The sequence below is a fragment of the Botryllus schlosseri genome, chromosome 1, assembly GCF_051294905.1.
Source record: "Botryllus schlosseri isolate E-star chromosome 1, Bs_hap1, whole genome shotgun sequence".
NCBI lineage: Eukaryota > Metazoa > Chordata > Ascidiacea > Stolidobranchia > Styelidae > Botryllus > Botryllus schlosseri.
Window position 1 is genome coordinate 2,924,366 of NC_137236.1, and position 27,601 is coordinate 2,951,966.

Consider the following 27,601-nt stretch of genomic DNA (forward strand, 5'->3'; position numbering starts at 1 on the left):
ATTGTTGAATTCGCAAAAATTTGTAAACTGAATTAAATTACGGATTAGAAAGAAGTTCAACAACAAAAGTAAGTTCATTTTCGTAAGCACTAAAATAGCGAATTTCTGTACAGCAAGCACGGCACGTCTCGCACTATACAGTTCTCCTATAGAAGTGTTGTTCAACCTTTTTGTTTTCGCGGACCCCTTTTGGACCGTCAGTGACCCCCCGCGGATCCCGTATAGTTTTCGCTCAAAATGAGTTTTAAAAAAATAGGCCTAGAAACTGTACTTAATCTGTATTCATGAGCATGAACATTAGTAGTGAAGAGAACGAGTACATCATGGTTGTTACTGGTAGTGACGAGATCAGACAAATATTAGGATTTGAAAACATTGATTTGTCAAATAATGTAATTCATAATTTACTCACTTTGAACCGTATAAGTATGTCTGTCGGAGTTTGATGCTTGTAAGACTCCAACTGATCGGTTGAGATTGTCATGCAAATTCTTCGCGAAAGAAATTCTGATATTCTGATTCACCGGAAGAACAGCCTTTGAAATGAGATGCTATGTGTGATGATCTTGCGATTTCAATCCACTGCAATAAAATCAGAAGTGGTTATATAAAGTAGAATCAGTAAACCTATATATCTATATATAGCACAGCACCACCTATATTGATCTATTTCTATAGTTTACAGGCAGAAATGGTCAAGTTGTCCTCGGTGTTACTCGGGTAGAAGTAATGTTATACATTTCTACTCGAGTTCAATTAGAAGTTGTGATTTACAAGTAAGTAAGTTAAATGGTAAATGCTAGGCTTGCCTAGAAAACTGAAAAAGGTTCAAGTATACGTGCAAGTGGTCGAAAATCATAACCACTCGAGTAATTAGTGATAGTATGCAAAACCTATTTGGGGTTTGAGTATGAAAAATTAAAATAGCTTGATACTGATCATCAGTGCTGGCAGAGGGGCAGATTCAGTTTTGGTTGTAGTTGCCTGTGCTTGAAGCGAGATGAAATATATTATGAATATCGACTGCTACATCGGCATGATCAGCGAAGGTGGGAGTCATCAGTTTGATCGGCAGATGATGAAATATCCGATAACGGTCAGGCTCTAGTTCAGTGGTTCTAAACCGAACGTCCGCGATAGCTACAAATTCGCAGAAAAGGTTCATGGCCTAATTTGTATTTTTTTAATTAGAGAAATCACGCAGCATCTTCACTTCAGAACCGTATTATTGCCACGAATTCCCCGATTGTATACTAGGAGTTAGTTTAGTAAGCAGACGTGGTCGATGACAAAGTATTTCTACTTTTCGTCAGGGTTGTAACTAAGTCACATGGTTCCAGGTCAATCTCACTTTTATAGTTCTGACTCAAGTCAAGTCGAGTCATTTTGAATTCACCACCGACTCAAGTCCGAGTCATGTCAGCAAGCAGAGAATCGAGTCTGAGTCTTGATATTATGACTCGAGTCAGGGTCCAAGTCATTGCGTCAATTGATCAGTTTTCCGTTACAGTATTGTTTAATTCAATTTTTATAACTGTTTAGTGATATCGAATGGTTCGAATTTATAATACACTAATATATTTTCAACTTGTAAAAGTTTTTGGTATTATTTTCAAGTACGGCTACCAATAGATGAAATACCAATAGTGTGGCTACTTTACTATTTTTCGAAATTACAATGAGATGGCCGCCTTGGCCTACTGCGTCTCGAGTCATATGGCTTGGACTCAAGTCATTACACAGATTGACTCGATTCCAGCCATTTCAGTACTTTGAGAAAATGACTCGAGTCAAGCTGAGTCATCAAAAAATCGTGAATCGAGTCGAGCCATGACTCGAGTCATTACAACCCTGATTTTGGTAATGCTCAAGTACTGGTAGGCTTGTCTAGTTAAACTATCAACTCAATTCGTTACGATTTTAGACTGCTTCTACTTGTTCTTCACAGTTTCATGTAAAACCGGCCTACTTACTTCTCAACCACGATGATTTGTCAAGTGGAAGTAGTTTGGGGATGAGCTTGCGTGATTTTTTGAGCTACATTGGCATGACACGTGGGCGAAATATCCCTGCATCACAAACATAAAATATATTTCTGAAAATTGCACATAAGCCTAATGTCGCGTCATTTGTCATGCTACGTCACTCACGGAGATGCACATGCAATTCCGGAAATATCAAACTTCGATTACTTGCTAAAAGCATGTAACACGCCCAACAAATTGACTTTTTCGGACTACTTACTCGTTTACTTTTCAGACCCTTCGTTTCGTACGTACACTTGACGTAGACATTGAAAATCTATTTGAAATCGAGTACAAAGTTACGGCTATCTTTCACCTCAATTTGAGTTTCTTCATTGACTACTTGGATCACGTAGTAACATACCGTACAGTTTTCCAGTTGCATGTTCAAACTTGCGGACACTTATTTTTCGCATCAAGTTCAAGGACTGCGTGACGCACATTGCTCACCATGTTAGTCATAACAATAGACATCAGTCTACACCAAAGAAGAAGAGCGTACAATAGATTTCTACTGCCAATCTAGATTGTTGACGGTATACTAACTGCAGGCTTTTTATAGTAGGCCTAGTTTTAGTTCTAGTTGCAGGGATTAAAAAGTGGGTAGTCCTGGTTCTAGATTTTTGGTCTAAAAATCCAGTGGCTCACACAAGACTCGCGGACTGCCGACCAGTGATGCAACGAGACACAAGTTACTAAATAAGCTCTACCTTGGCATCGTAAATCTGACCATGCACCGAAAAAGCCTCGGCCAAAACGTTTTCCAAAAATTGACAGATTTCGAACGAACAATCCAGCCGTCCTTTGTGAACATCATTAGACGTCTTGGGATCGCGTTTCGTCTTGGACTTAATAACTTAAAGCAAACAAGAACTAATACCAAGCACACGCAGCATGCGCTCGAAATGCCGTTTTGCTGATCTTTTAAAGGGGCACTGCACTCTAAAAATGATGTGGTCTCAAATTGAAGGGCAAAACGAAAGAAAAATTTTGGCAGCAGCCGTTTTCTTCAAATCGCCACCGTAATGGAGCTGTAATGAATTGAAATTTCCATAGTTGCAGCACGCTCCAGCAGTCACGCAGAGATTGAACTATATATAGTTGTCAGCCGATGTTATGAAGGAAATAGAATACACTAGGCCCGATTTTGACATAAATCTCCTGACTGGACATCTTCCGTTGAACGCGGTATCTAAACCACCTTGGCGTGTACGACATATTTCCTTCATAACATCGGCTGACAACTATATAAAGTTCGATCTCTGCGTGACTGCTGGAGCGTGCTGCAACTATGGAAATTTCAATTCATTACAGTTCCATTACGGTGGCGTTCTGAAGAAAACGGCTGCTGCCAAAATTTTTCTTTCGTTTTGCCCTTCAATCTGAGACCACATCATTTTTAGAGTGCAGTGCCCCTTTAAGAGTGTAGCTATTTCGCTAATGTCGCCAATTACGGTATACTGCTTGAGTAGCAATATCTCGTGAACTATACTGAAGTGAGAGACATAGCGCTCATTTTCGTTGGTATATTCCTATAACGTTGAATTGCATAAAATCTCGATGCAGTTTCATGCTATCTTGAACAATGGGTATGATAATTGTGAGCGATATATACAGCAGACAACAAGATGGATAAAAAGAGCTGTTAAAAAATAACTGTATCTTTCAAATTTCACTGGCTACGTGATAACATTATTATGTTGGCTAAAACAACGCGGCACACCCAATTTGGCTCAATTCCAACCAGTACAAGCAAGATCCTTGCAGTAGAAAGTTTTGAATTTAACATATAAAAAATAAAATTTCAAATTATTTCTGCCGACCCCATAAAATTTTTAGGCTGTCAGTAAAGATGATACACATCAAATTTGGCTCAATTCCAACCAGTACAAGCGAAGTCATTGCGGTAGAGAAATTTGGGTTTGAATAAAATAGTATTTACGGTCGCTAACTCTGGAATTATTATTTATTATAAAATCATGGAATTAGATATTTTTCTACTGCAATAAGTTTGCTTCTAGTGGTTGGAATCGAGCCAAATTTGGTGTGTATCATCTCTCTTGACAACTAACAATTTATGGGGAGGACAGAAAAAATTTGAAATTTATTTTTTATATGTATTCCAAATTTTCTACTGCAAGAATCTCGCTTCAACTGGTTGGAATTGAGTCAAATTTTGTTGTAACAAGTCTTGTAATTGCTTAAAAATGAACAGAAATACTTCTACTTCAATAGCCAGATAGTGTAAAGCTACAGTCCAACATAAATGACTCGATTCAAGTCAAGTCAAGACCCTTGTCTGTAATGACAAAGAAAAGATACGTCGATTCAAAATCGACTCAAATTCAAATTCAACAGTTAACGAATGTGTTGAGAATTTTTGTTACATACAGAAGTAATCATATCGGCAGTGATGTCACAGAATGAAAAACTCTCATATCCGAGATCATTGATTTAGGGATAAAACAAAATCTGAACTTACCCATATGGTGCCTTTCAGTCTTTCAGACATTGATTTTCGTCAGATTACATCTGATCGGTTGCGATTGCCGTACGAATGTCTTTTTGATCCAACTGATGAAGCATCGGAGGAATAGGACTTAAAATGATATGTCATATGATGATCTTCCATAGGCAAGGTCTCTATGAGAAGAGGGAAGACATGAAAATTTTACAAGGTCATTTCAATTCCCATACACATGATGTAGGTTAACATGCAAAAGGTATGACATAATTGCATATTGGAGGATGTGCATCTGACTTCCTACTGACCATGGTAGCGTACATTAGCACAGTGTATTCGAAGATTCAACACACCATGAGCAGCATACATACAACACAATTTAATTACATATAGTAATTTCATACACGGAATGTTACTTAGAAGTATCCACTGAGAGAACAGACTAACTAAATATGTGACTTTTTCATTAAGGAAGACACTGATTCTTCATTTGTAGGACGAGCTTACACTCATTGAGAACCATGAGATGCAGTTCCCCCATTTTTCAAGATTCATTCCAAGTTGAAGTTTTTCTTGACAGTTAAAGAGAGACATCTGAAAATAGTAGGTGCATTAAAGATGAATAGCTCTTTGCTGCTCTTATATAAATGTGCTCCGATTAAGAGGAGAGCTGACTGCTTTCACTTAGCTATGTAATGCCTTATTAATACCGATTTGAAGTGGAGAAGAGAAATGATTCACATAACTGGAATTTTTTGTCAACTTGACTTGAGTCGAGCAATTTTCTTGAAAAAAGGAAATGGAAATGACTCGAGTCAACTTGGGACACTTTATGTGTGGTGTCAACTTGTAGGCCTACTACAGTCATTGCGAAAGTCTCAATGAAGTCATATGACTCAAACATTCGATATACCTTGAGTAAAGTCTGGTATATCAAGATCAATACTTGACTCTGCGACTCGAGTAAAGACGAGTCAAGCCATGACTCGATTTATTACAAGCCGAATGTAGCCAACGTATTGTCATAAAAAGATATTGTTATGAAAATCTTGCCTATCTGAGTTTCTTTTGTTCATTTATCAGTTAATCGAAAAGACGATTCTTGCCTTTTTAAAAGCTATTACTGGCAAATTATTACTAAAAGCCGGCGACTCATTCAGTCAATCCATTTAGTAAAACAAGTTATACTCGGGTACTTATCACACCTTCTGCTTTTGAATACCGGTATTATTTCAAGTAGTTGTAACGAGTCTCAAATCGCTCATAATCGATTAGAAAATAAGGGGTCGCCTCCAGAATTCCTACCTATGTGTTTTAGATTTATGTAGGCTCCTCTTTGTCATGGTTTAAATGACCATGGTAGTCGACAAACACCATAACACCACAAACAACAACAGAATTACTTCTACTTCAATCTGAAGATAGTGTAAGGCTGGAGCCTGGGTTGTATTGACCCGACTTGGGTCAGACTCGAATCATTATCTTGAATATAGAAAATGACTCGATCCGTAGTCGAGGCAATGCTCGGAGAAAAGGGTACGAGTCAATTTCAAGTCATCAAGTAACAGTATCGATATAAATGGCTGGTTTTGCATATATTTGAATAGTTCTCGATACCCTGATGTTACATGTAAAAGTGATCAATCACTCAATGATTTTGCATTTTACCGAGCCTCTATTGTTCGATTCTAAATAAATCGACCGCAAAAAAGTGATTGTAGCTCGTAAACTAGTATTAAAGTAATGTAATGACAAAGTCTATATGTATTTTCTATATAATGCTCATTGTGGTCGGTACCCATCATCACCAACACTCTTGTATGATTTACATCGAATTTTAATGAATATAATAAGTTTATATTACTCGTCAGCCATCGACGCAGGCTTAAATTGTGTCTCACGGATGTGTTCGTGGCTATGCATTGCATCATATCAGTTTGTTTTAACTTTCTGAGGTTTCCTATTCTGTATTTTGTCTGATAAATATAGACTGAGGCTATACGGTTATTTGAGTAGTTCATCGGTTCTACATATAAGTTGGCGATATGGACCGTTTTTTCCACGTATATTAAACTATATATTTTTCCCTTGATTCAAAATAAATGGCAATCTCCAAACAGCTATCAAGATGCAATGACGCAATTATGCCTCGTACTTAGAAAAATCAACTTGACTTGAATTATGACTTTACTTGACTCGAGTCACCTTTAAAAATAGAATGACTCGACTTGACTCGAGTCAAAATGCGCAATAACTCGAGATGACTCGTGACTCGAATGTAGCGACTTGATCCCAGCACTGCCGTCAACACGCCACTATTCAGATCTGAAATCATTGATTTGTCAAAAAAATGCAATTTACGATTTACTCACTTTGAACCTCCTCATATGTCAGTCGGACATTGATGTTTGTCAGATTCCGACTGATCGGTTGAGATCGTCATGCAAACGTCTTTTAAGGAAGAAATCTTGATGCACCGGAGTAACAGCCTCTCAAATGAGATGTTGTGTATGATGATCATCTGACAGTCCACTGTCATAAAATCAAGAGTGGTTGTATAGAGTAAATTCAGTAAATCTATCTATCTATAGAAAGCACAGCACCCGACCACATTCATCTGTAGTGTACAGGCTGAAATGGTCAAATTTTCCTCGGTGTTACTCAGGTAGAAGTAACGTCATACATTTCTACTCAAGTACAATTAGGGGTAGCGATTTACAAGTAATTTAAAAGATGAATGCCAGTTTTGCCAAGAAACCTGATAACTGTTCATGTAGAAGAGTAAGTAGTTCAAATTAATAACAACTCGAGTAATTAGTACTAGTATTTAAAACTTATTTCGGATTTCAGTACTGCGAAAAATTAAAATGACTTCATTACTGAGCACCAGATTCAGTTTTCTAGTTTATTTCCCGTCCAAGCTAAGCATTGGTTGTGTGTGCTTGAAGCGAGATGAATATATTTTGAATATCGACTGCAACATCGGCATGATCGGCGAAGGTTTAGTTATCGGTTTGATCGCTAGCTGATGAAATATCCGGTAATGGTCAGGCTCTAGTTCAATACACCATGGCAGGGGACGGACTTGTCTACCCTACACATTTTCAAAACTAGCATATATACCTACTTATTTTTCAAAACTAGCAACGATACTTACTTATTCTTTCAAAACTAGCAACTAAAACTACTTATTTTTCAAAACTAGCAATTACTACTGGAACTACTTAATTTTCAAAACTAGTAACTAGACTTACTAATTTTTCAAAATTCGCCAATAGAAATAGAACTATAATTACTGAGTTTTTCAAAATTAGCAACTCGAGCTAAAACTGAAACTACGCTCTTTTCAAAATCAGGAACTAGAACTAGAACTACCCAGTTTTCAAATCTAGCAACTAAAAGTAGAACTACTTAATTTCTAAAACTAGTAACTAGAATTACTCATATTCAAACATTCGCCACTAGAAATAGACTTATAATTACTCAATTTCTAAAAATTAACAACTCGAGCTAAAACTGTAACTACGCTCTTTTCAAAATCGGGAACTAGAACTAGAACTACCCAGTTTTCAAATCTAGCCACTAGAAGTAGAACTACTTAATTTTTAAAACTAGTAACTAGAATTACTCATATTCAAACATTCGCCACTAGAAATAGACTTATAATTACTCAATTTCTAAAAATTGGCAACTCGAGCTAAAACTGGAACTACGCTCTTTTCAAAATCCGCAAATAGAACAAGGACTGTCTACTAGAACTATCCCTACTGAATTTATTTTTCAAAATTAGCAACTTGAACTACAAGTAGAACTATTCTCTTTATAAATCCATAACTAGAATTATAACTACTTTGTCAAAATTTACACTAGGCTACCAGCATAAGTGGTTACGATTTTAGACTACTTCAAATTCGAATTAAGAGTTTTCAGTGTGATGCAAAGTATGATCAGAATAATTTCTTGTTTACTGGGAAATCACTGTAGCCCACTTGTACTTGAGTATGAATTTACGACATTACTTCTACTTGTTTACCTACGGGCTGTGGCCTGCAGCTATCACAATACTATGTCCAAATGAACCATTTTGTCTACGAAAGAAGTAAAAGAAATATCAATTTGTTCAACCACTCTTAGAATCGAACAATCTCTCACCAATATGCTGTTCAGTGATTTCTTCAAAACTAACCAGACTGCGTTCTTGAAGATAATTCATCATCACTGTACGGATACTGTAAAGAAATGATTCACTTCAATGGCAGGCAAATACACAAAGATCCTGCATAGTAGTTAACAGACCGAATTAGCTACTGAATTATATTCAGTTTATACGTAGTCTGGGAGTATAATGTAATAGACAACATTGCGATAGGAATGTGACTTCCTGTTACAATTATTCCGAGTCTTTATAAGTGCATGTAACACGTGCTGGGAGACTCATTTGCTAAACCTACTTGCATTACTGTTTGGTCATATCGATTACTATCGAATGGCTTGCATTTTAATGTAGGCTACTAATTTTCTTCGCTTTTAGCAGTTTCTGGTTGCATTTTCAAGTACGAATAGTGTGGACACTTTACTATTCTTTGATATTACGATGAAATGTCGGTCTTGGCCATCTGAGTCACATGTCATATGACTTGGTTCGAGTCATGCCCAATGACTCAAGTCCAAGTCAACTCAATTCACAGATTGACTCGAGTCGAGAAGATTAATTTCTGTATTCTGATAAAATGACTCGAGTCAAGTCATCAGAAAATCGTGACTCGATTCATTACAAACCTGTTGTTAGTTGTCGAGTCGGACTCAGTCATTATCTTAAAAATGGAAAATGACTCTACTCGAGTCACTTTGTGTTTTGAATCGACATATGCTCGAGTCATTGAGCATGGCTCGGCCAACTCATGTGACTCAAGACATTCTTCTCGACTTGATCCAAGTCCCGCGTATTAATACTTGAAAAACAGGCCCAGAACTGTGTTTTATCTAGTTTAATAAGCAATTTACGAGTGACCAACATGGGTATATTACGGTTGTTACTGGTGGTGGAGAGAATATACCAAATATTCAGCTCTGGAATCATTGATTTTTTTTTAAATTCAAATTCGTACATTACTCACTTTTAACCTACCCAGTATGTCTGTCAGACATTGATGATGTTAGTCAGGCTGCAGCTGATCGGTTGAGGTTGAAACACAATTGGCTTTTATGATGAGCTTATGATGCATTGGAGGAGCACGCCTTTACATGATATGTTATGTGCGATCATCTTCTGCTTGCAATCCACTGTAACAAAATCAAGAGTGTTGGTGTGAGGTAGAATCAATGAACCTATCAATCTAGAACAGGTTCTTCGACCCAGGTATTCCTACCAGCAGATGTCGTATATAGAGAGTTAGTCAGATCAGAGTACTCGAATGTGAATCAAGTATTAATTCTAATGAGAGTCGACTAGTAAAATCATGCACGATAGTCGTTTAATCATGACTTCAGTAATAGGTCATTTCCACTAACATAGTTTTGAACAACTATATCTGTATACTCTTAACGAGCAATCAAGATTCAAATCTTCCGCAGTGCAAAAAAAAATTATTAAAACCATAATTTTTGTTGATAAATTAACTCCCAGTGGTAACTGGTTCAAGACTAGTATGAGTTAATTTATCAACAAAAAATATGGTTCTAATAATATTGTACCTGGGCTGTGATGACTCGAGTCACGATTTTCTGATGACTCGTGTCATATCATCAAATTATGGAAATGAATCTGACAATCTGTGTATTGACTCGACATGGACTCGAGTCATTGCTCATGACTCGAGACACATACGGCCAAGACCGACATTTCATTGTAATTTCGAAGAATAGTAAAGTATCCACACTATTGGGATTTCGTCTCTTGGTTCTGGTACTTGAAAATGTAACTAGTAACTGCTAAAAGTGAGGAAAATGAGTATATTATAAATGCGAACCACTCGATATTACCAAACAGAGTTATAAATGTTGATTTAATCTGACTTTAACTGGAAACTCGAGCAGTCAACAACAGTGACTTGGATTCGAATCATAATACCATGACTCGGAGTCGACCCTCTGCTCGCTGACTTGGATACCGACATGACTCAGTGGTGAATTGAAAATGACTCGACTCGATACCAAATCAAAACTATAAAAATGAGATTGAATTGTGACTCAGAGCCTTATGACTTGGTTACAACTATGCCTCGCAAGGCATTTTGTTATTGAATAGTACACAGACTTGTACAAGCTTAGGCTATAATTAAGGTAGTTGCCGGAAACTAACCACCGGTGTTTGAGTAGTTTCAACTTCCAGTCGCGTATTTTAAAAAGCGAGTTGTTTTAGTTCGAATAGCGCATTTAAAATGAAAATAAAAATAAAAAAGGGAAAATACGTGTCATCGTTTGGCCCAAATCAATCTTTTGCATTTTCGTTCTTTTCCAATTTCTTCCATTCTATTGTGCCGAGACCTTCAGCGGCTTGCGTTCCTACACAGAAAACGAAAAAGGGTCAATGACGTCAGCATTGTAATTTTGTAGAACTTTTGATAGGTCAATCGGAGGTGGGTTGGCTACTTACTAAGTTGCGTCAGGACTTGGACAAAAAGAAAATTTTGAGCTTTTCTGAATTAGATTATAATTAGAGCTACACAAATTTCTCCAAATTAGATTAGAATTAGAATTAGAGCTACACTGCTTTTCCAAATTAGATTAGAATTAGAATGACTGATTTTACAAAAATTGTCTATGGGCTTACACCATGCCTGGCTCGTTTTTTACTATACCAGGGGTCACCGCCATTGTCGTCGATCTGATTTGAGATTTTGGAAGTACGCGAAATAAAGCATTTTAAAATGCTAAAATTGATTTCAGTTTCCAAATTATTATTGTTGTTGTTTCAAAATAAGCTATTCACATGTGCCCAACAACACTATTCCACACTAACTGAAACAGCTTCTGCGATGGCAACAGAATACCATAGAGGGAGAGTCTGCTTATATCAATAAGCATATTGTCTTGACATGCAATGGCCCAGACACTGCCAAGACAAAGTGGCCCAGGACGTCCCCCCAAGATTGATCTTTAGGATGAGATAGTCTTTCAGAGTTGATTGAAATTAGCTCACTGGCAGTTCGCTCATTTCTGCCTTGAAGTGACATAATGAAATGTGTTGATAGAGAAAATCCATTACGATTTTTGTGGTTAGGCTTCTCTAATGCCACTTTGCTAACACACGTATCAAAATGACAAATCCTGTTACCAGAGCTTCATTTTATATGTCACACCACATTTGCAGGATGTTGTGGAAGTAAGATCTTTTTGAATCGGGTAAAGTTCAGAGAATGCTTGACGTAAAATGTCCGTTTAAACTGGATGTCACATATCTTATTACCTTGTAAGGTATTCTGAGAAAACTGAACTCCAGCAAACCTGTCAGGTATCGTTCTGGTGGCCTGATTTGGGCACACTAGCCGGCATTTGCTGTTCCGTCTTTTTTCTTGAGTGGCCGAATCTTCCGACGAATATTATCTTGAAACGATGTCGGTTGGGATTCTATTGAGTATCGGAATCATTTGAGAAGTCAATTCGTTTTCTAGCTTCCGTTCTGTGAGAAATTCTGATGTACGCTGTTCTTTGATTTCAGGAGCTATCCTAGAATGTAGGAATCGGTTCATAAGGCCGAGAAATACAGCCCTCGTAGCCGATATCCTAATATGTTTTCAGAAATAGCACCATGGCTATTAGAGATGTCAATAGTTTGTAGCAGAGGTTCTCGCAGTTTTTAGAGCGCGACCAAATTTTGTGTTACTTTACATTTCGCAACACAAGACTCGCAAACAGTAAAAATGCATTTCTGACGCAAGTAAGTCCATGCAACTATTTTACGAGCATGTATGAATCAGACAAGGTGCAGACAAAAAGACGGTCGATATCAAAGTAGGCTACCTATACTTTTCCGGAGTACTCAAGTAGATTTGATTAGATCTGCTAACCCTATTTAGGCAGAACCACTTACTTTTTCGACTTTGGATTTTGCAAACAAGAAGTTGGTTTTGGGTTAGTTTCCGAGCACTTTTACGTATAAATTTCCATAACGGTGAAGTAGCGTCTGTATCATGGTCATTCAATTAATTTTCAAAAATGACACCAATTTTCAATTCAATATTTTGCATTATCAATCAGTGCTGCCAATTAGCCACAATCGACAACACACGGTATGCGATTTAATTAGTTAGTTGCAGATCTTCAAATGTCGTGGTTCGAGTTCTAGTTGCACATCTCAAAAATCCAGTGGTTTAAACAAGTTTGCTGATTTACATTATTTTAGGCCTATACCCAGGGTTGCCATACCGTCCTTATTTCTAAGATTTGTCCTTATTTTGAAGGGTCACGTCTTAGAAAACTCAACTGTCCTTATTTCTAAGAAATGTCCTTATTTTTGACTTGCGTCCTTATTTTGTCTTATTTTCAACCACTACAGAACTTCGACCGTTTTCCTCTGGTATCTGTGCTGCATAATATTCATAAATTATGCTTTTGCGTCGAGATTTCATGACATCATAAAGGAAAGGAACTCTCGTGACGTACACACCATAAGATTTGACTTCTAAGTGGTGATAGCTCGGGCCGTGAGTGGTTTCGTCTGTACCAAGCTACCATGGCGGAGGTCATTTTATCAGTAAACAGCAGTACCAGGTTCCTGCTGTTTGGTCTACAGCAGAATAAGCTCAAGCTGTGGGGAAGGCAGCATTTATTGCGTAGTGAAAAAAGGCGCAGTGCAGTCGACACAGTGGTTAAAAAGTAGTAAAACTATTGGTCATTGATAAATTGTTCTAAATTATATTGCACTTGCGCACATAGTTTTAGCCACTAACAAGGCTAAATCGGATTAGTTAAAATGAGCAGGCGTAAAAACGTTTTTCGTGACGATTATGAGAGATAATTCAAAGGTATCTAACGAAGTTTTAAGGACGAGTGTTTCGCACATTGCAATATCTGCCATTGTGACATTAACCTTGAGGCCATAGGAAAGACCGCCATTTAAACTCACATTGATACCCCAAACACAAGAAGTGTGTCATAATGATTAATTAGAGCCAGTCGATGAATAATTTTTCTACAAGTCAATGGGCACCAACGACCACAGACGACAAGGCTGCTGCTGCAGACGGTACCTGGGCATTCCATACTGTCAAACGCCAGCAATCATTCCTCACCAACGATTGCACATTGCAATTGTTCAAAGCAATATTCCCCGATTTCAACATCACAAATAAGTTTTATTCGGTCAGGACCAAGACTACAAGCATTGTTATTGGAGTTCTTGCTCCATACGCTCAAAAATGATTTTGTCTAAACATGGTGTATGGTCTTTTTCCATCTTGGTTGACGCCTCTAATCGCAATGAGGTGAAGAAGTTTGGTTTATCACCTTATGGCGGGGGGGAGTCCAACGTTTATTTTTTGGGTGGAGGGCTGACGAAGTGCTGTTTCGGCCTTGAGTAAAGGTAAACCTAGACCTGAGCTGTCGTGAGCACTTTCTAATAACAAGGAGTTGCTGGAGCAGATTGTTTCTGGCGAAAAGTATGGAATGTGATATACCACGGCTTTTATAAATATAGATTTAAATAGATAGATATAAATATCTAATTTTTCGGCTGTCCTTATTTTTGGGTCTATGTCGATGGCAACCCTGCCTATACCAGTGATTCTCATTGGCTGAAAGATGATCAAGTGTTGTCAAGCAGGAATGACGGCAGAAAATAAAGCAGATAACGATCAAATTTAATGTCGAATATAATATCGCAAATATCATCACCGATAGGAATTTTACCAGTTTTCCAATGAAAATTCAACTCTTGGCCTGTGACTGGTCCAAAAATTAACCGGAAAATCAATTGCCCTCTTATGGCAGCCTGGTGAACCCTTACACTAATCCGAAAGCCTTTCGTGAACCCCATATTTTTGTCAAGTCACAAAAACCTATCACAATACACATCTAATACATTACTATAGAACTCCAGTGCGCGGAATGACTTATGCATCAAGCGTCGGTGTTAAGAAAAACAAAACCGTTAAAACATGATCATCACACAAAATACACGACTGTAAATCAGTGCGACTTCTGTTGTGTCAGGTGTGTGTTTACTTCCCGTGAAACTCAAGACTGGCTCAGAGCAAACTTGTCAACTAGATAATTGTAGGTATCCAATTACACAAATTAGAGGAAATTACGGTAATCTGATTATAATATACTTTGTAAAGTGTTTCTTTGCTCGAATTTTAATTCTAATCGAACTCGTGGAATGTTTCAAACCTCTAGTTTAAATTCTGATCAAATTTCTGGTTTTCCCAAAAATGCTACAGGGGAACTGTGTCGTACAAATCGAGTCAAGCTTGCTGTACAGACCGTTGTCGTTCTCATGCTTATAAGACTGAGGTCTGATTTAATATGAACTTGACTTCATTCCATGTCCAAGTTTTCACGAATCAAGTGATTCTAATTCCAATCTAATTTTGGAAAATTGTGTAGATTTAACTCTGATTCTAATCTTAATTTGAAAAAAAGTCTACTAATAATTATAATTCTAAATCAAGTATAGTTTGTAAATAAACTGTGGCTTTAAGCCATCATTCTATTTCCAATGTAATTTTGAAAAGTTGAATATGATCTAGTTGTTCAAATCTGGCTCATAGAACCCCTGGAGTTATCGTGTGAAATCCCGGTTAGGAATCATTGCTTCAAGATAGCCTAATTAGAAAGTACGTTAATAGTTGTGATGCTGACATGCCTACAATTTTTTGACACATCTAGGAAGATTGCGAGTCTAATTGTGTGTTGCATTGTTCAGTTTGGCCCACTTTGCATTTTCAATCTTCACAAGTTTCTTCCATTCGATTGCCTTGAGACCTTCAGCGGCTTGCCTTCCTACACAAAAAATCACAGGTGATCATGAAGTCAGCATTGTACTTTTCTACTAGTGGAAACCATAGATGGCTGTATTTTCTAAGTAGCTTCACGCAGGGTTGTTGACTCGACTTGAGTCATTTCTTGAAATGACTCGACTCAAGTCAATTTTTGTATTGACTCGACTTGAACTCGAGTCATTGCGTATGACTCTAACCATGTCACATGACTCAAGACTGGGACGGCCAAGACAGACACTTTGTTGTAACTTCGAAGAATAGTGAAGCCACCACATCATTAGTATGTCGTCCATCAGTCCTGATACTTGGAAAATACGGTCAGGAGCTGTTAGGATTATGGAAAAGTACGACATTCTATATCACTCGAGTAGAGATGAAAAAAGTGGGTTGAATCGGATTGAACTTAAAACTGAACAGTGAACACAATTACTGTGTTTCCATGCAGAGCCGACGGACGACCAAAAGGCCATGAAGCATGCATTGAACATTACAGCCGTGTTTCCGTGACCAGACCTAATCCAACCCCGTCTTGGCCGAACAAGACTGAAATGTACGTTTCTATCTCACTTATTCACTATGAATTTTCACCACATCACAAGATTGCGATAAAATGACTCGGTAATAAGGAGCCGATACGACTAGAATCGACCATTCAATCAAACTACCCACTTCGACCTGGAACATGCAGGTAGGCTGAAATTAAACATATAAAAATAGTCCCGGGAATGAATTTTTGGGGTTGCAACGCCTTGCATTTCAAGCTCAAAATGCCGATTCTACCTCCAATATTACTTAGCTCATTTGCAATTCAGTAGTTTGAATTACAGTATTATCAGTTGTTAGTTCGTTGTGTTTGAGTTAGTACGGCATCAGATTTTCGAAGGTCGTTAGTTTTAGATGAGAGGTTCTAAAACTGGGAACGTGAAACCATCTGAAGGGAGGCGCGAAGCTGTGATCAAATAAATAAAAAAATTCCACTTTGCGCAGTTTACATCCAATTCCATATTAGAGGATTCTCACATCCACAGTCATAACTAGGGCGATTCATGTTGCATGTCAAAAAATGTCAAAATTGTTTACAAAGTTATATACAACTTTTTTGCAGTGTACTTTTGCAGTGTCAGTGCACTTATCATCTGACATTTACCGCTCGCAACCTACTTTATAGGCCTACTGCTGTAGACGGCCCATTGTGTGCTCATTGTGAATCATAAACATTCAAATGAAACAAATAGGTTGGCATGATGATATGCTCAACGTACCGCAATAACCTAGCTGAAGCAACACTGCGTGGGCAATGCATGGTACTTATATCAAGAAGCGTTGTACTTCTAAACATTTCAATTATTTCTACCTTAATACGTAATGTTACTACTGCAATGCTTCATAGGGCCAGATTTCGTTAAAATAAGTTTTTTCATGTAAAATCTTTTCAGTTATATCGGCAAAATAAAATTTTCAGTATAAACTACTTCGTAAGAACAAACCGTTCCAATCAGAGGTGAAGATAAGTAGTACAATTCTAACGTTATGTGGGAATAAAACTAATTTATATACATTAGATCAAATTTGGTCAGATTTTTTAGGTGGAAAATGTCAAAATTTTGATTTTTAGGTCAAAATCCTTCGATTTTAGGTAAAAAAACCCTGATCAATACCATCCATGCCATCAAACTGTCCGTTGGGATTGGCTGCGTTCTGATTGCGTTTGTGATATTGACGATAGGGGGCGCGAAATTTTTCAATATCAAAATGGGGACGAATCAAAGATCGAATTTAAATTGCAAGTTTCGCGAAGCGAGTACAGATTTTGGAAATCCAGTAGTTTATTCAAGTCTGGTTACAGTACGGTACTGTACGGTAAGTATAAACGAGTCTACTCACGTTTTCATTACCATTTCAACGAGTTGATACAATTTGCCACTTTGTCAGAGGTGAAGTCATGAATTGAACGTGAGTACATCCCTTGGACATGCCAATGGCGATCTGAATAGAAGATGTCAAACATGTGACAGAACGGTATTGAATTTGAAATATATGAATACATGCAGGAAAATAATGTGACCATAATGATGACCATACGTACAACGCACTTGATATCAAAAAGAAACCAGTAAGTTTCTCATTTAATTCTAACTTTTTGATATTTGCTTTGCGACTTACACACACTTGCCACAAACAAATTTTGAGTTCAAGCGGGTGTATTTGTGTCTGACGCTAGCTCAAAATTGCATTCACTTTATCATATTTGTCAGTTGATGAGACAGATACCAACGGTTCTATACCGAGGCAATGGTATTGTTAACGGCAAGTTTCAAGATGAGATACGCACGCGTGTTTGCGAAAGCACAGCCTGTTGAAGTGGTCTGGCGGACAGTTTTGAGATGAACCGAGTCACTTTGCAAAAATGACTTGACTCGGTGTTCAGAAATGTGTATTGACTCGTGACTCGAAGCAAAATCAAGTCAAGTCATCAAGAAATCGGTGTCTCTATAAATCGCTGTATGCTTTACAAAATGTTCGGATTGATCTCGATACGCTGGTGTGACTTGTGAGAGCGACGAATCTCATTCATTCAATGATCTTGCGTTTTACTGAACTAGAGTAGGTGAGCACCATAATACTGACGAGTTTGTGCTGAATATTAGCCTGCACATACCTGGTTGAACAAAAACTTTTCTGCCGAGATACAAATTCCTCTTGCCATCCTTCTTAATCCATTACTTCTTCTGTTGATTTATCATCCTTTCACGTCTGCTCACAACTTGATTAACTCGAGTCTCATTCCCGTCTAGGTTGTTGCCCTGCAATGGTAGTCACAAAGTCACAAATATGTTTACAGACAGACTTGCGCAACAGGTGTTAAAAACAAAACTTTTTTTCAAATTTTCATCGCTTCAATTGACAAATCGTCAGGTTATCTTGAAAAAACGTTGCGCACCAAATTTGACTCAATTCCAACCAGCACATGCCGAGGTCATTCAAATTGAAATTATGCTCATTTTTAAATAATAGCATTCACGGTGACCAATTTCGTCACACTGACATGACCAAAAATCGTGTTCCAGGTATTTCTTGGTGGCCATGACAAGGGCCTATGGTAGAGTTTGTATGAAGACATCGCCAGTAAACGAAAAAAAGATATGACATGGATTAGCTGGAAATTAGTCCACTTCATTGAAATAGACATGGTAAAACGATGGTGAGATTATTTTCATATATAGTAGGCCTACTTTATGCTCAGAAATTACATAACCTGACAATTGGACAACCAAGTCGATGAAATTTGAAAAAATAAAGTCATTTTGAACAATCCTATCTTGCAGGTATTGCAAGCTCAAAATCATGACTACTGACTGACAGCCTGAGGATGGGTTTTGAGCGTCACAACTCCCGCTATTTCAAGCTCGAAACCGCGTCCTTTCGAAAGTCGATTCTATCTCCAATACTTCTTAGTTCATTTGTAATTCAGTAGTTTGTATTATTATCAGTTATTACTTCGTTGTATTTTAGTTAGTACGGCATCAGATTTTCAAAGGTTGTTAGTTCTAGATCTGACTGAAGTTGCAAGTTTTGCAAAGCGAGTACAGATTTTGGAAATCCAGTAGTTTGTACGAGTCTGGTTACGGCGCCGGAATGGTGGTTTAAAATTAAGCATGAACGTATCTACACACGTTTTCCTTGCCATTCAGCGAGTCGATACAATTTGTCACTTCTTCGGAAGTGAGGTCTTGAATTGGACGAGACCACATCCCTTGCATATGCCAATGGTGGAATGGATGGAGATCTGAATACAAGATGTCAAAGTGAAAGCAACATATTGAAATATCTGAAAACGTGCTGGAAAACAATGAACATGCATCTGATGACCAGACGCACAATGCATTTAATATCAAAAAGGAAGCATCAACTTTCTCACTAAATCTGACTTTTTATATTTGCTTTCGACTTCCATGCACTTGCCGTTTACACAGATTGAGTTCATTTTGATTTTTGGATGACGGATATTGATCAGTGATCGGCAAATTGTGGGTCGTGACCCCAAGCGGGGTGACCAAAACTATTTAAGGGGTCGCAATGACTCAATGACGTTCAACCCATGTGGATTTGTGTCTTAAACTGTCTTAAACTTTCATTCACTTTATCATATTCCTTAGTTGGTCGGACTGATACTGAGATGCCAACCAGACATGGGGTGATTACTTCATGAATGTAATCGATTGCGATTACGATTACTTCGGAATCACGCGATTACGATTACGATTACAGCAAAATCAGGAAGTAGTCGATTACGATTACGATTACATTGGAAAAGTAATCACGATTACTCACGATTACATTTATTTTGCATCTTGGTAGTTATATTGGAAGACAATATATGGATTGCGCTGAAAAGGCCTAATGAGATGACATATTTCTTTAAAACAGATGCGAAATTTGCTTGTTACGTCACAATGCACATATTGCCCATTTAATAAAGGACAATTTATCGCGCCCAATGATTTGCATTATTGCCAGGTCCATAGCTGCTGCACCCCGCATGCTCCAATAGGGTGTGCAGCGTGCTCGGAGGGGACTCAAAAGTATTTCGTGAACCAACATAAATTATAGCGTATTCTCGACAGATTTCATTAACTTGAAAATTCTCTTTGAGCTTTGCCATTTAAATGTCTCTAGATAGCTTGATTTCGAAGTGCAAACGTCTCCCCTCAAGAAATAAAGGATGCATAACTCATAGTAATAGGCATTATGGTGCCAGTCAATACCGCGCCCCGACACACCAAAAGACATATGCAGTTTAGGCCAACATGCGACTCTACGAAGTGTGCTATCAAAGAAAGACGTTGGCCGAAATTTGGGGTATGTGTCCATTGTCAATAGCCGCGCTAGGTGGGCGTGACTAACAGTCCGGTCCTTCCAATCTGAGCCCACGATGCAAATGCCACGCAGGTACCCACAGAGCATTAGACATGAAAATTTGTGTGTGCGTCTCACGAAAGTTTTTCTTTTAGTCTGCTAAGTTTGGGCCACTACAATATCTTTTGACTATATAACAGACCGGAGGTCACGAATTAACAACATGCACTACAGCAATTATTGCAAAATACCAGATGTTATAATTATGGATTACGCGCCCCCTGCTCTTCAGGTAAGTCTGACCATCGGAGGCTGAGATAGGATTAAAAATGCAATATAATGCAATTAACAATGTTATTGACGAAATTAAATCTTCAAGTTAAAAATTGACTACCCTTTGGGGGCCCAAGACCAACGTTTGGAGTGGAGGACGATTTTGCTGTTTTGATCCAGATTCTAGCTACAACCGACGCTAACATGGTATATACTATAAGCCGGTGGCTATGGCGGCAGGTCCAAATCTTCAGTAAAGAATTGTGAAATAGCAATTGACGCCCGTTTGGAGTAGAATAATATGAGAATAAGAGAAGGTGAAAATAAAATTCTGCCTTCAACTTAATACAGATAATGTAATGCAAGCTGCCATTACGAGAAACGGCAAAAACGGCGCGGTTATGATATATATCAGCAGCTGTTGATTTTTAATGCTTTGTTGTGGAAACCGTAATATTTTATTTGATGAGTACAAAATTTCAAATCTTTGTCTGGAGTACGTTCGTACCAGCACATAGGCTTACTGCTCGCCAAGCAGCAACTGTCAAATTGCGTCTAACTAAGCATAACCAAACATCAATACAAAAGTTGCTATTCTAAACTAGGCAGAGAGGGGATTAATTATCCTGCAGCGAGGTAGTGGCGTCTGAAATATTTTGATAACCCGATATACTGAACGGTGGGTGTTTTACAATCACACTAATGTACATCGACTATCTATTTACTATAAGTGTGGAATGTGGATACTTCATACGCAAAGACGAGCACAGCTAATAGGCTACTTCTGACGTAATAATGAGCAATGGCATTTAAAAATCAGACGTTTGTGACTCAATAACCGGTATAATATATCTTGCTTGTTAACGAATGTTCAGTTTATGTCACAGTCGTCGTACAAATAAAAAGTAATCGTTCTTTCACAAAGAAATCGATTAAATATGCGAAGTAGTCGATTACGATTACGATTACTTCGGAATTTTTTCGAATGTAATCGATTGCGATTACGATTACTTGAAAATGCTGTAATCGTCGTAATCGATTACGATTACTAATCGCGATTACCCCATGTCTGATGCCAACGTTTGTATATTAAGGCATAGCCATCCATAGAGGCAATTTTCAAGCTTGGGCTATTGTAATGGTTTTGCGCAGAAGACAGAGTATTTGGAATATTTTGCATCATTCACTCATGGCTCATGAACTAGAGTTGTTCAAGACACAGATTAATAACGTTTGTATAGTAAGGCATAGCCATCCATAGAGGCAATTTTCAAGCATGGGCTATTGTAATGGTTTTGCGCAGAAGACAGAGTATTTGGAATATTTTGCATCATTCACTCATGGCTCATGAACTAGAGTTGTTCAAGACACAGATTAATAACTTCGCAAAGAGGCAACTGGAGTGGAACATGGCGTTATTGAAAAATCATTATGGTAGTGTTCTGGAAAAAAATACTATGGCGGAAAATAGTTAGAGGATAATCTTGCATGGCTGCTATGAGGGAAATTGGCATGACACCAAGGAAAAAACACTGCATCATCGATACCAACTTTATTTTTGAAAATTGCAGATTCTGTCATTTCATTTCACGTTTCTCGCGGAAATGTATCTGAAATTGCGAAAATTACTTCTACATATTATAAGTGACACCTCTATTAGATCAACTTTTTTAAACTACTCAATCAAGTAAGTTTAAGACGTTTCCATTTCTACTTCCACTCCACAATGACTACTACGGCTTTACGGTGTAAGTAAGGCGACAGCGGCTTGGCACTCGATTTCCCTGCGCGAGAGGGATATTCTTGTTAACTCGTCGCAAAATGCCTCAGATGAAGAGGCATTTTCAGGAGAACAATAAATTAGATTAGAATTAAAATTAAATCATATGAACATTTCATAAATTAGATTATAATTAGAACTGAAGGTAACTTCACAAATTAGATCAGAATTAGATTACTGGCATTTCACTCTAGTTTACTGGCACTGTAAATCATAATGACATCTGTTGTATGAGTCGGGTGTGTTTTGACTCAGCATGGCTTGGACAGCTAGATAATTCTAGTTGTCTAATTACACTGATTACAGCAAAATGTCTGAAATTTCATTCTAATATAGTTTGTGAAATGTTTCATTGCTCTAACTATAATTCTGATCTAATTTTTGGTTTTCCGGAAAATGCTACAAGAGAATTGTATCGTGCGAAATGATTCAACTTGGTTTTCAGACATTTGTCGTTCTCATGCTTATCAGAATGAGGTCTAATCTGATATGAATTGAACTTACTTACATGCACAAGTTTTTGCGAACTCAGTAATTCTGATTTCAATCTAATTTGTTCAAACTGTGTAGCTTTTACTTTAATTCTAATCTAATTTAAAAAAAATTGTACAGTTATAATTCTAATTGTAGCATGATTTGTCAAATACTGTTCAGCTAGCATATCAATTCCAATCTGATTTGAAAAGGCTGCAAATGATCTAGTTGTCCAAGTCTGGCTCATAGCAACCCGTGTGGTAGTCGTGTGAAGACCGGTTAGGAACAACTGCTCCAAGGTCATGACAAAAAATGCTAACAGTTGTGATGTTGACATACCTCCAACTTTTATCGACGACACTTCTAGGAAGTCGCGAACACAAAGTCCAGTTGTAGAGAAAGAGACGTTTGGATTTTTCAGTTTGGCCCGTTTTGCCTCTTCAATCGATCCACATTTCTTCCATGCTATTGTGCTGAGAGCTTCAGCGGCTTGCGTTCCTACACATAAAGACACAGTTGGTCAATATAGTGAGCATTGCAATTTTCTACTGGTGTTAATTGGTTAATAGAAGGTTGATAATTTCGACGTAGCTTCAGGACCAAGGCAAAATGATTCATGACACTAACACACAATACACAGGTAGCATCTTCAAAACTATTTTCAAATACTGTGACACAGGGGGCAGTCATTCACTAAAATAAATGATGCAACTTATCCTAAAACCAATTAAAACTTTTCAAAATTCAAACAATGAGAGAAGTAGTTTGATCTCAAATTTGGCTTGTGTGTTGTCTAAAAACATAACAAGAAGTTCATCATGCAGTTCAAGTATTGTACCGTACTGAAAATTTTCAGGAATTAAAATGTAGTCAGATGCTACTCAAGTAATAATTTTCCCAGTAAACTTCAAGTTGTAACATTGAATGCAAACTTTACAAGTTGATGGATGATAGCCATTAAAATAGCTAAAAATCTTGAGAACCACTGGTCGATTAGGGGTCATACGGGAACATAACGCTTAGAAATTATGATGATTCAACAAGATACAAATGTATCGGAAGCTGAATGTTGTAATTGTTGAACAATTGTTGAACAAATATCAAACAATTTAAAAGTAGTCTATACCCTACAACTCGTTCAAGAGGATTTATTTGTGAAGTCAAAGAAGACTTGCTAGAAAAAATTGTTAAATTTCAACCGCACATTTTGGAGACATCTGAAAGTGAAATAGAGGTTAACCCACGCCAATGTAGCAACCCTTTGAAAAAAAATTTACGAATCTAAATCAAGTTGGTGGTTCTTAACGGGACTTCGTCTCGCGGAAAATTCAAACAGTTGGTTTTGTGTCTGAAGCTTGTTGAAAATTGTATTGATTCTGTCATATTTGGCAGGGTGTCGCACTGAGACCGAGATGCCAGTGGCCCAATATGGAGGCGAAGCTATTCATACAGCTAGGTGATAGGTTAGTGTATTTATGACCTCACAGCATGTCGTAGTGGTCTGGTAGAGAGAGACATGAGATATTTGGCATTGGCATCATTTACCCATGGCTCAACAGCATGAAGATAGGCCTGTAGAGTTGCTCAACACAGAGATGAATGGATTTGCGAAACTGTGCCAGCATGGTCACAACTCGAATGGAACAGGGTGTGGAACGGTTGGTTTTTGAAGAAAATATCAGACGTAAAAAATTGTTTCCTGATTATATTGGTAATTCAAAGCTATGTCATATTTAGAGCGCAATACCACTGAAAACAATCATTTTATAATACTATCGTGATTTCACATTTCCCTGTAATTGCAGCTTCAACATTATTTGTTACGTTTTTTTAAATATCAGAAAACAATATGGGGTCGAATGTAAATGCTGGTTTGATTTCCATTTATTTTATATTAAAAAAAAATGCCGACCACTGGTCAAGAGCACGTCACGGCCACTATGGCAATAAATTTGTGCTGTGTATTGGCCCCTTAAGTAGCCTACCTGGTTTTGCAATCCTTGATCTGCCTAGATACAAATTCCTCCTGTCCCCTTCTAATACTTTTCTTCTTCTGCTGGTTGAGGAACCTTTACACTTCGGTTTTGCTCACAGCTTAATATACTCGATGCTCATTCCCGTCCAGGGTCTCACTCTGAAATGACAGTCATCCACAAGCTTACAGTCAGACCAATTAAGATAGTTTAAAGGCAACTAACTAGTGGTTATTCAGTAGTTCTAGTTGTTTTTGGCAAAAGTAATTTTAAGTCCAGTTGAGGAATTTATGCGATACGGTAAAGTGAGTAATTGTAATAATGCTTTGTAAAAAAATCGTTTGTGAATTAGAAAACATGTTTCGTCATTTGGTGCAGATCCGGGTTGTCAAATATACGCCCCGTCAGACGATTTAATCCGGCCCATGAAGCCAGCATGAGTAGATTGAAAAATGCCCATAAAGTATCCAGCACATTTCAAACAAACGTCGAGCTACTTTATAGGAAACATTTCCTTTAAATATTCCCTCAAGGCAGTAGATGTTCACAGGCCACAATATAGTCCTTCGACTGTGCTGTCACAGTTTCCTTCTAGTCACCGTTAGGAACAAGTCAGTGACATTGACACCCAATTTGGAGAAGGAAAAACGGTGCACACCGAGTTTCATGAAAAATGGACCCAAAGGTAGTTTTTTACATCCGTACCGGTATCAATATTCATATCCGTGGTTTCATTGCTGTGCCACTTCAGATTATAAAGTTCCCTCGCACATGTCGATGGCAGAATGATTGATGGTGATCTGAATAGAAGATTTCGAAAACGTTACCAGAATGTATTCAAATACATGAATACAAGCCGGCAAGCAAAGTCGTAATGCGTATAACGGCTATACAGACAGTGTGGGCGGCAAAGAAATAGAGACACTAGAGTAGGGGTTCTTAAATAGGAAAGATGGATTCCTTAGAGGTGCGCAGACTAGTTAACGGGTTCATGAAATGCCAATGTTGAAACTAAAACAACGTTAACACTCACTCTGTCCCTGTTTCTTGGTATAGTCGAGATTTTAACCGAAATTGATGCTACTCCAGTATAGTTGGCGACATCGACAATATAGCTAAAGCCAGTCTCTAAACAGGGTCTATCAATATAAACTGTCACTTCAGAATTATAGTTTGTGGTTTTCATACAGGGACTGTAAAATTAACGTCAGGAACACAAAATAAAATCAATCCAGAAGTGAATCACAAATCATCTGTAATAGAGGAAATCCATTTTGTAGAAGATTCATTGTCACATGACTAGATTTGATACCGGTATATCATTTATGCAATCCTCGAATTTCGACATATCTTCAGTTGACATTATCCTTGAATCTCAACTCTAAATCAAGAATAGTATTAGAGTTTAAAATTATGTTTGATATGGTATTTATCAACCATCATAATACCGGTAGCCTATATCCATTAACGTAATTTTCCAAGTATAGTACGCCCCCCCCCCCCCCCACGTATAATACGCATTTTAAAATGGCATGCAAATTCTGGGGAAAAAAACAGTACCAATGTATAGTACGCACCAGGGTTGTAATGACTCGAGTCACGATTTTCTAATGACTTGACTTGACTCGAGTCACGAATTTCTAATGACTCAACTTGAATCGAGTCATTTTTTCAAAATGCGAAAATGACTCGACTGTGTATTGACTCGACTTGGACTCGAGTCATAGCGCATGACTCGAACCAAGTCATTAACTCGAGACTCAGACGGCCAAGACCGAGATTTCATTGTAATTCCGAAGCCAACACACTATTGGGATTTCGTCTGTTGGTACTGGTTTTTGAAAATGCGATCAGAAACTGTTAAGAGTGGGAAAATTGGCATATTTTAAAAGCGAACCGTTCGATATCACCAAACAGAGTTATAATAGGTGGGTTTACCAAGACTTTATCTGAAAGCTGAGCAGTGAACACGATGACTTGGACTCGGACTCGAGTCATAATTCCAGGACTCGGACTCGGTGGTGAATTGGGATGACTCGACTTGGCTCGAGTCAAAACTATAAAAGGGAGATTGACTTGTGACTCGGAGCCTTGTGACTTGGCTACAACCCTGGTACGCACCATGCATTCGCAGAGCATGAATAGCTGTGTTCAAGTATACGGTGTAATTCTTTTTTGCGATGTCACTGTTGAACAATCATGACATAACGATCGTTAATCATTATACAATTAATGGCATAGTATCTAAAAAATAATAGATTACAGTCAAAGATTGCGAGGCCGGCGCCGCGATAGTTCAGGCCAGCGACATAACATCTTGCGCAGGAGGCCAGATGCGATTGCTCAGGTTAACGATCATGTCGTGCGTACCAGGCCTGTTGTATATGCGACTGATTACGCAAGTGATTACATCTTGCGCACATGGCCTGTTGTATATGAGATTGTTCAGGCCTATCGTTGATGGGATGAATTAGCGAGGATTAGCGCGCGCGTGCAGCAATCAATGACCTAATTTTGCTCGCGTACAAACGTCAAACTAACTCAACATTAGACTAACTCAACATTAGGTCACGTACTGTGCAGTTATAGTTCCTCAGGAGACTGAGGAGAGTATGAATTGTACTAACCATATGGATGTGATGACTATATTGATTGTGAGGGCAATTTAAAGACACTAGACCAGGATTTCCTAACCTGGGGATAACGGAACCATTGGGAGTGTGCTTATAGTTTAAGATCCATGAGGGGATACTGTTGAAAACACAACTATGAACCTACACCGTCCCTTATAACATTTGTCCTTAGTTTTGTCT

General features: G+C 38.0%; 1 protein-coding gene across 11 annotated transcripts in view; it reads right to left on the reverse strand.

Moving 5' to 3' along the window:
- The window catches only part of LOC145439227 (uncharacterized), a 462,343-nt gene that overhangs the window by 33,285 nt on the left and 401,457 nt on the right, over positions 1-27,601 (reverse strand). For 3 of the 11 annotated variants that reach the window (XM_080316875.1, XM_080316760.1, XM_080316827.1), the window contains one exon: positions 8,641-8,717. In XM_080316875.1, the coding sequence (XP_080173001.1) occupies positions 8,641-8,717 (77 nt within the window). Of the gene's footprint in view, positions 1-4,336; positions 4,668-5,871; positions 7,021-8,640; positions 8,718-9,605; positions 10,207-10,898; positions 10,993-11,934; positions 12,076-27,601 lie in introns of those variants that run through there. The other 8 variants (XM_080316934.1, XR_013915308.1, XR_013915301.1 and 5 more) reach the window with 8 other exon arrangements.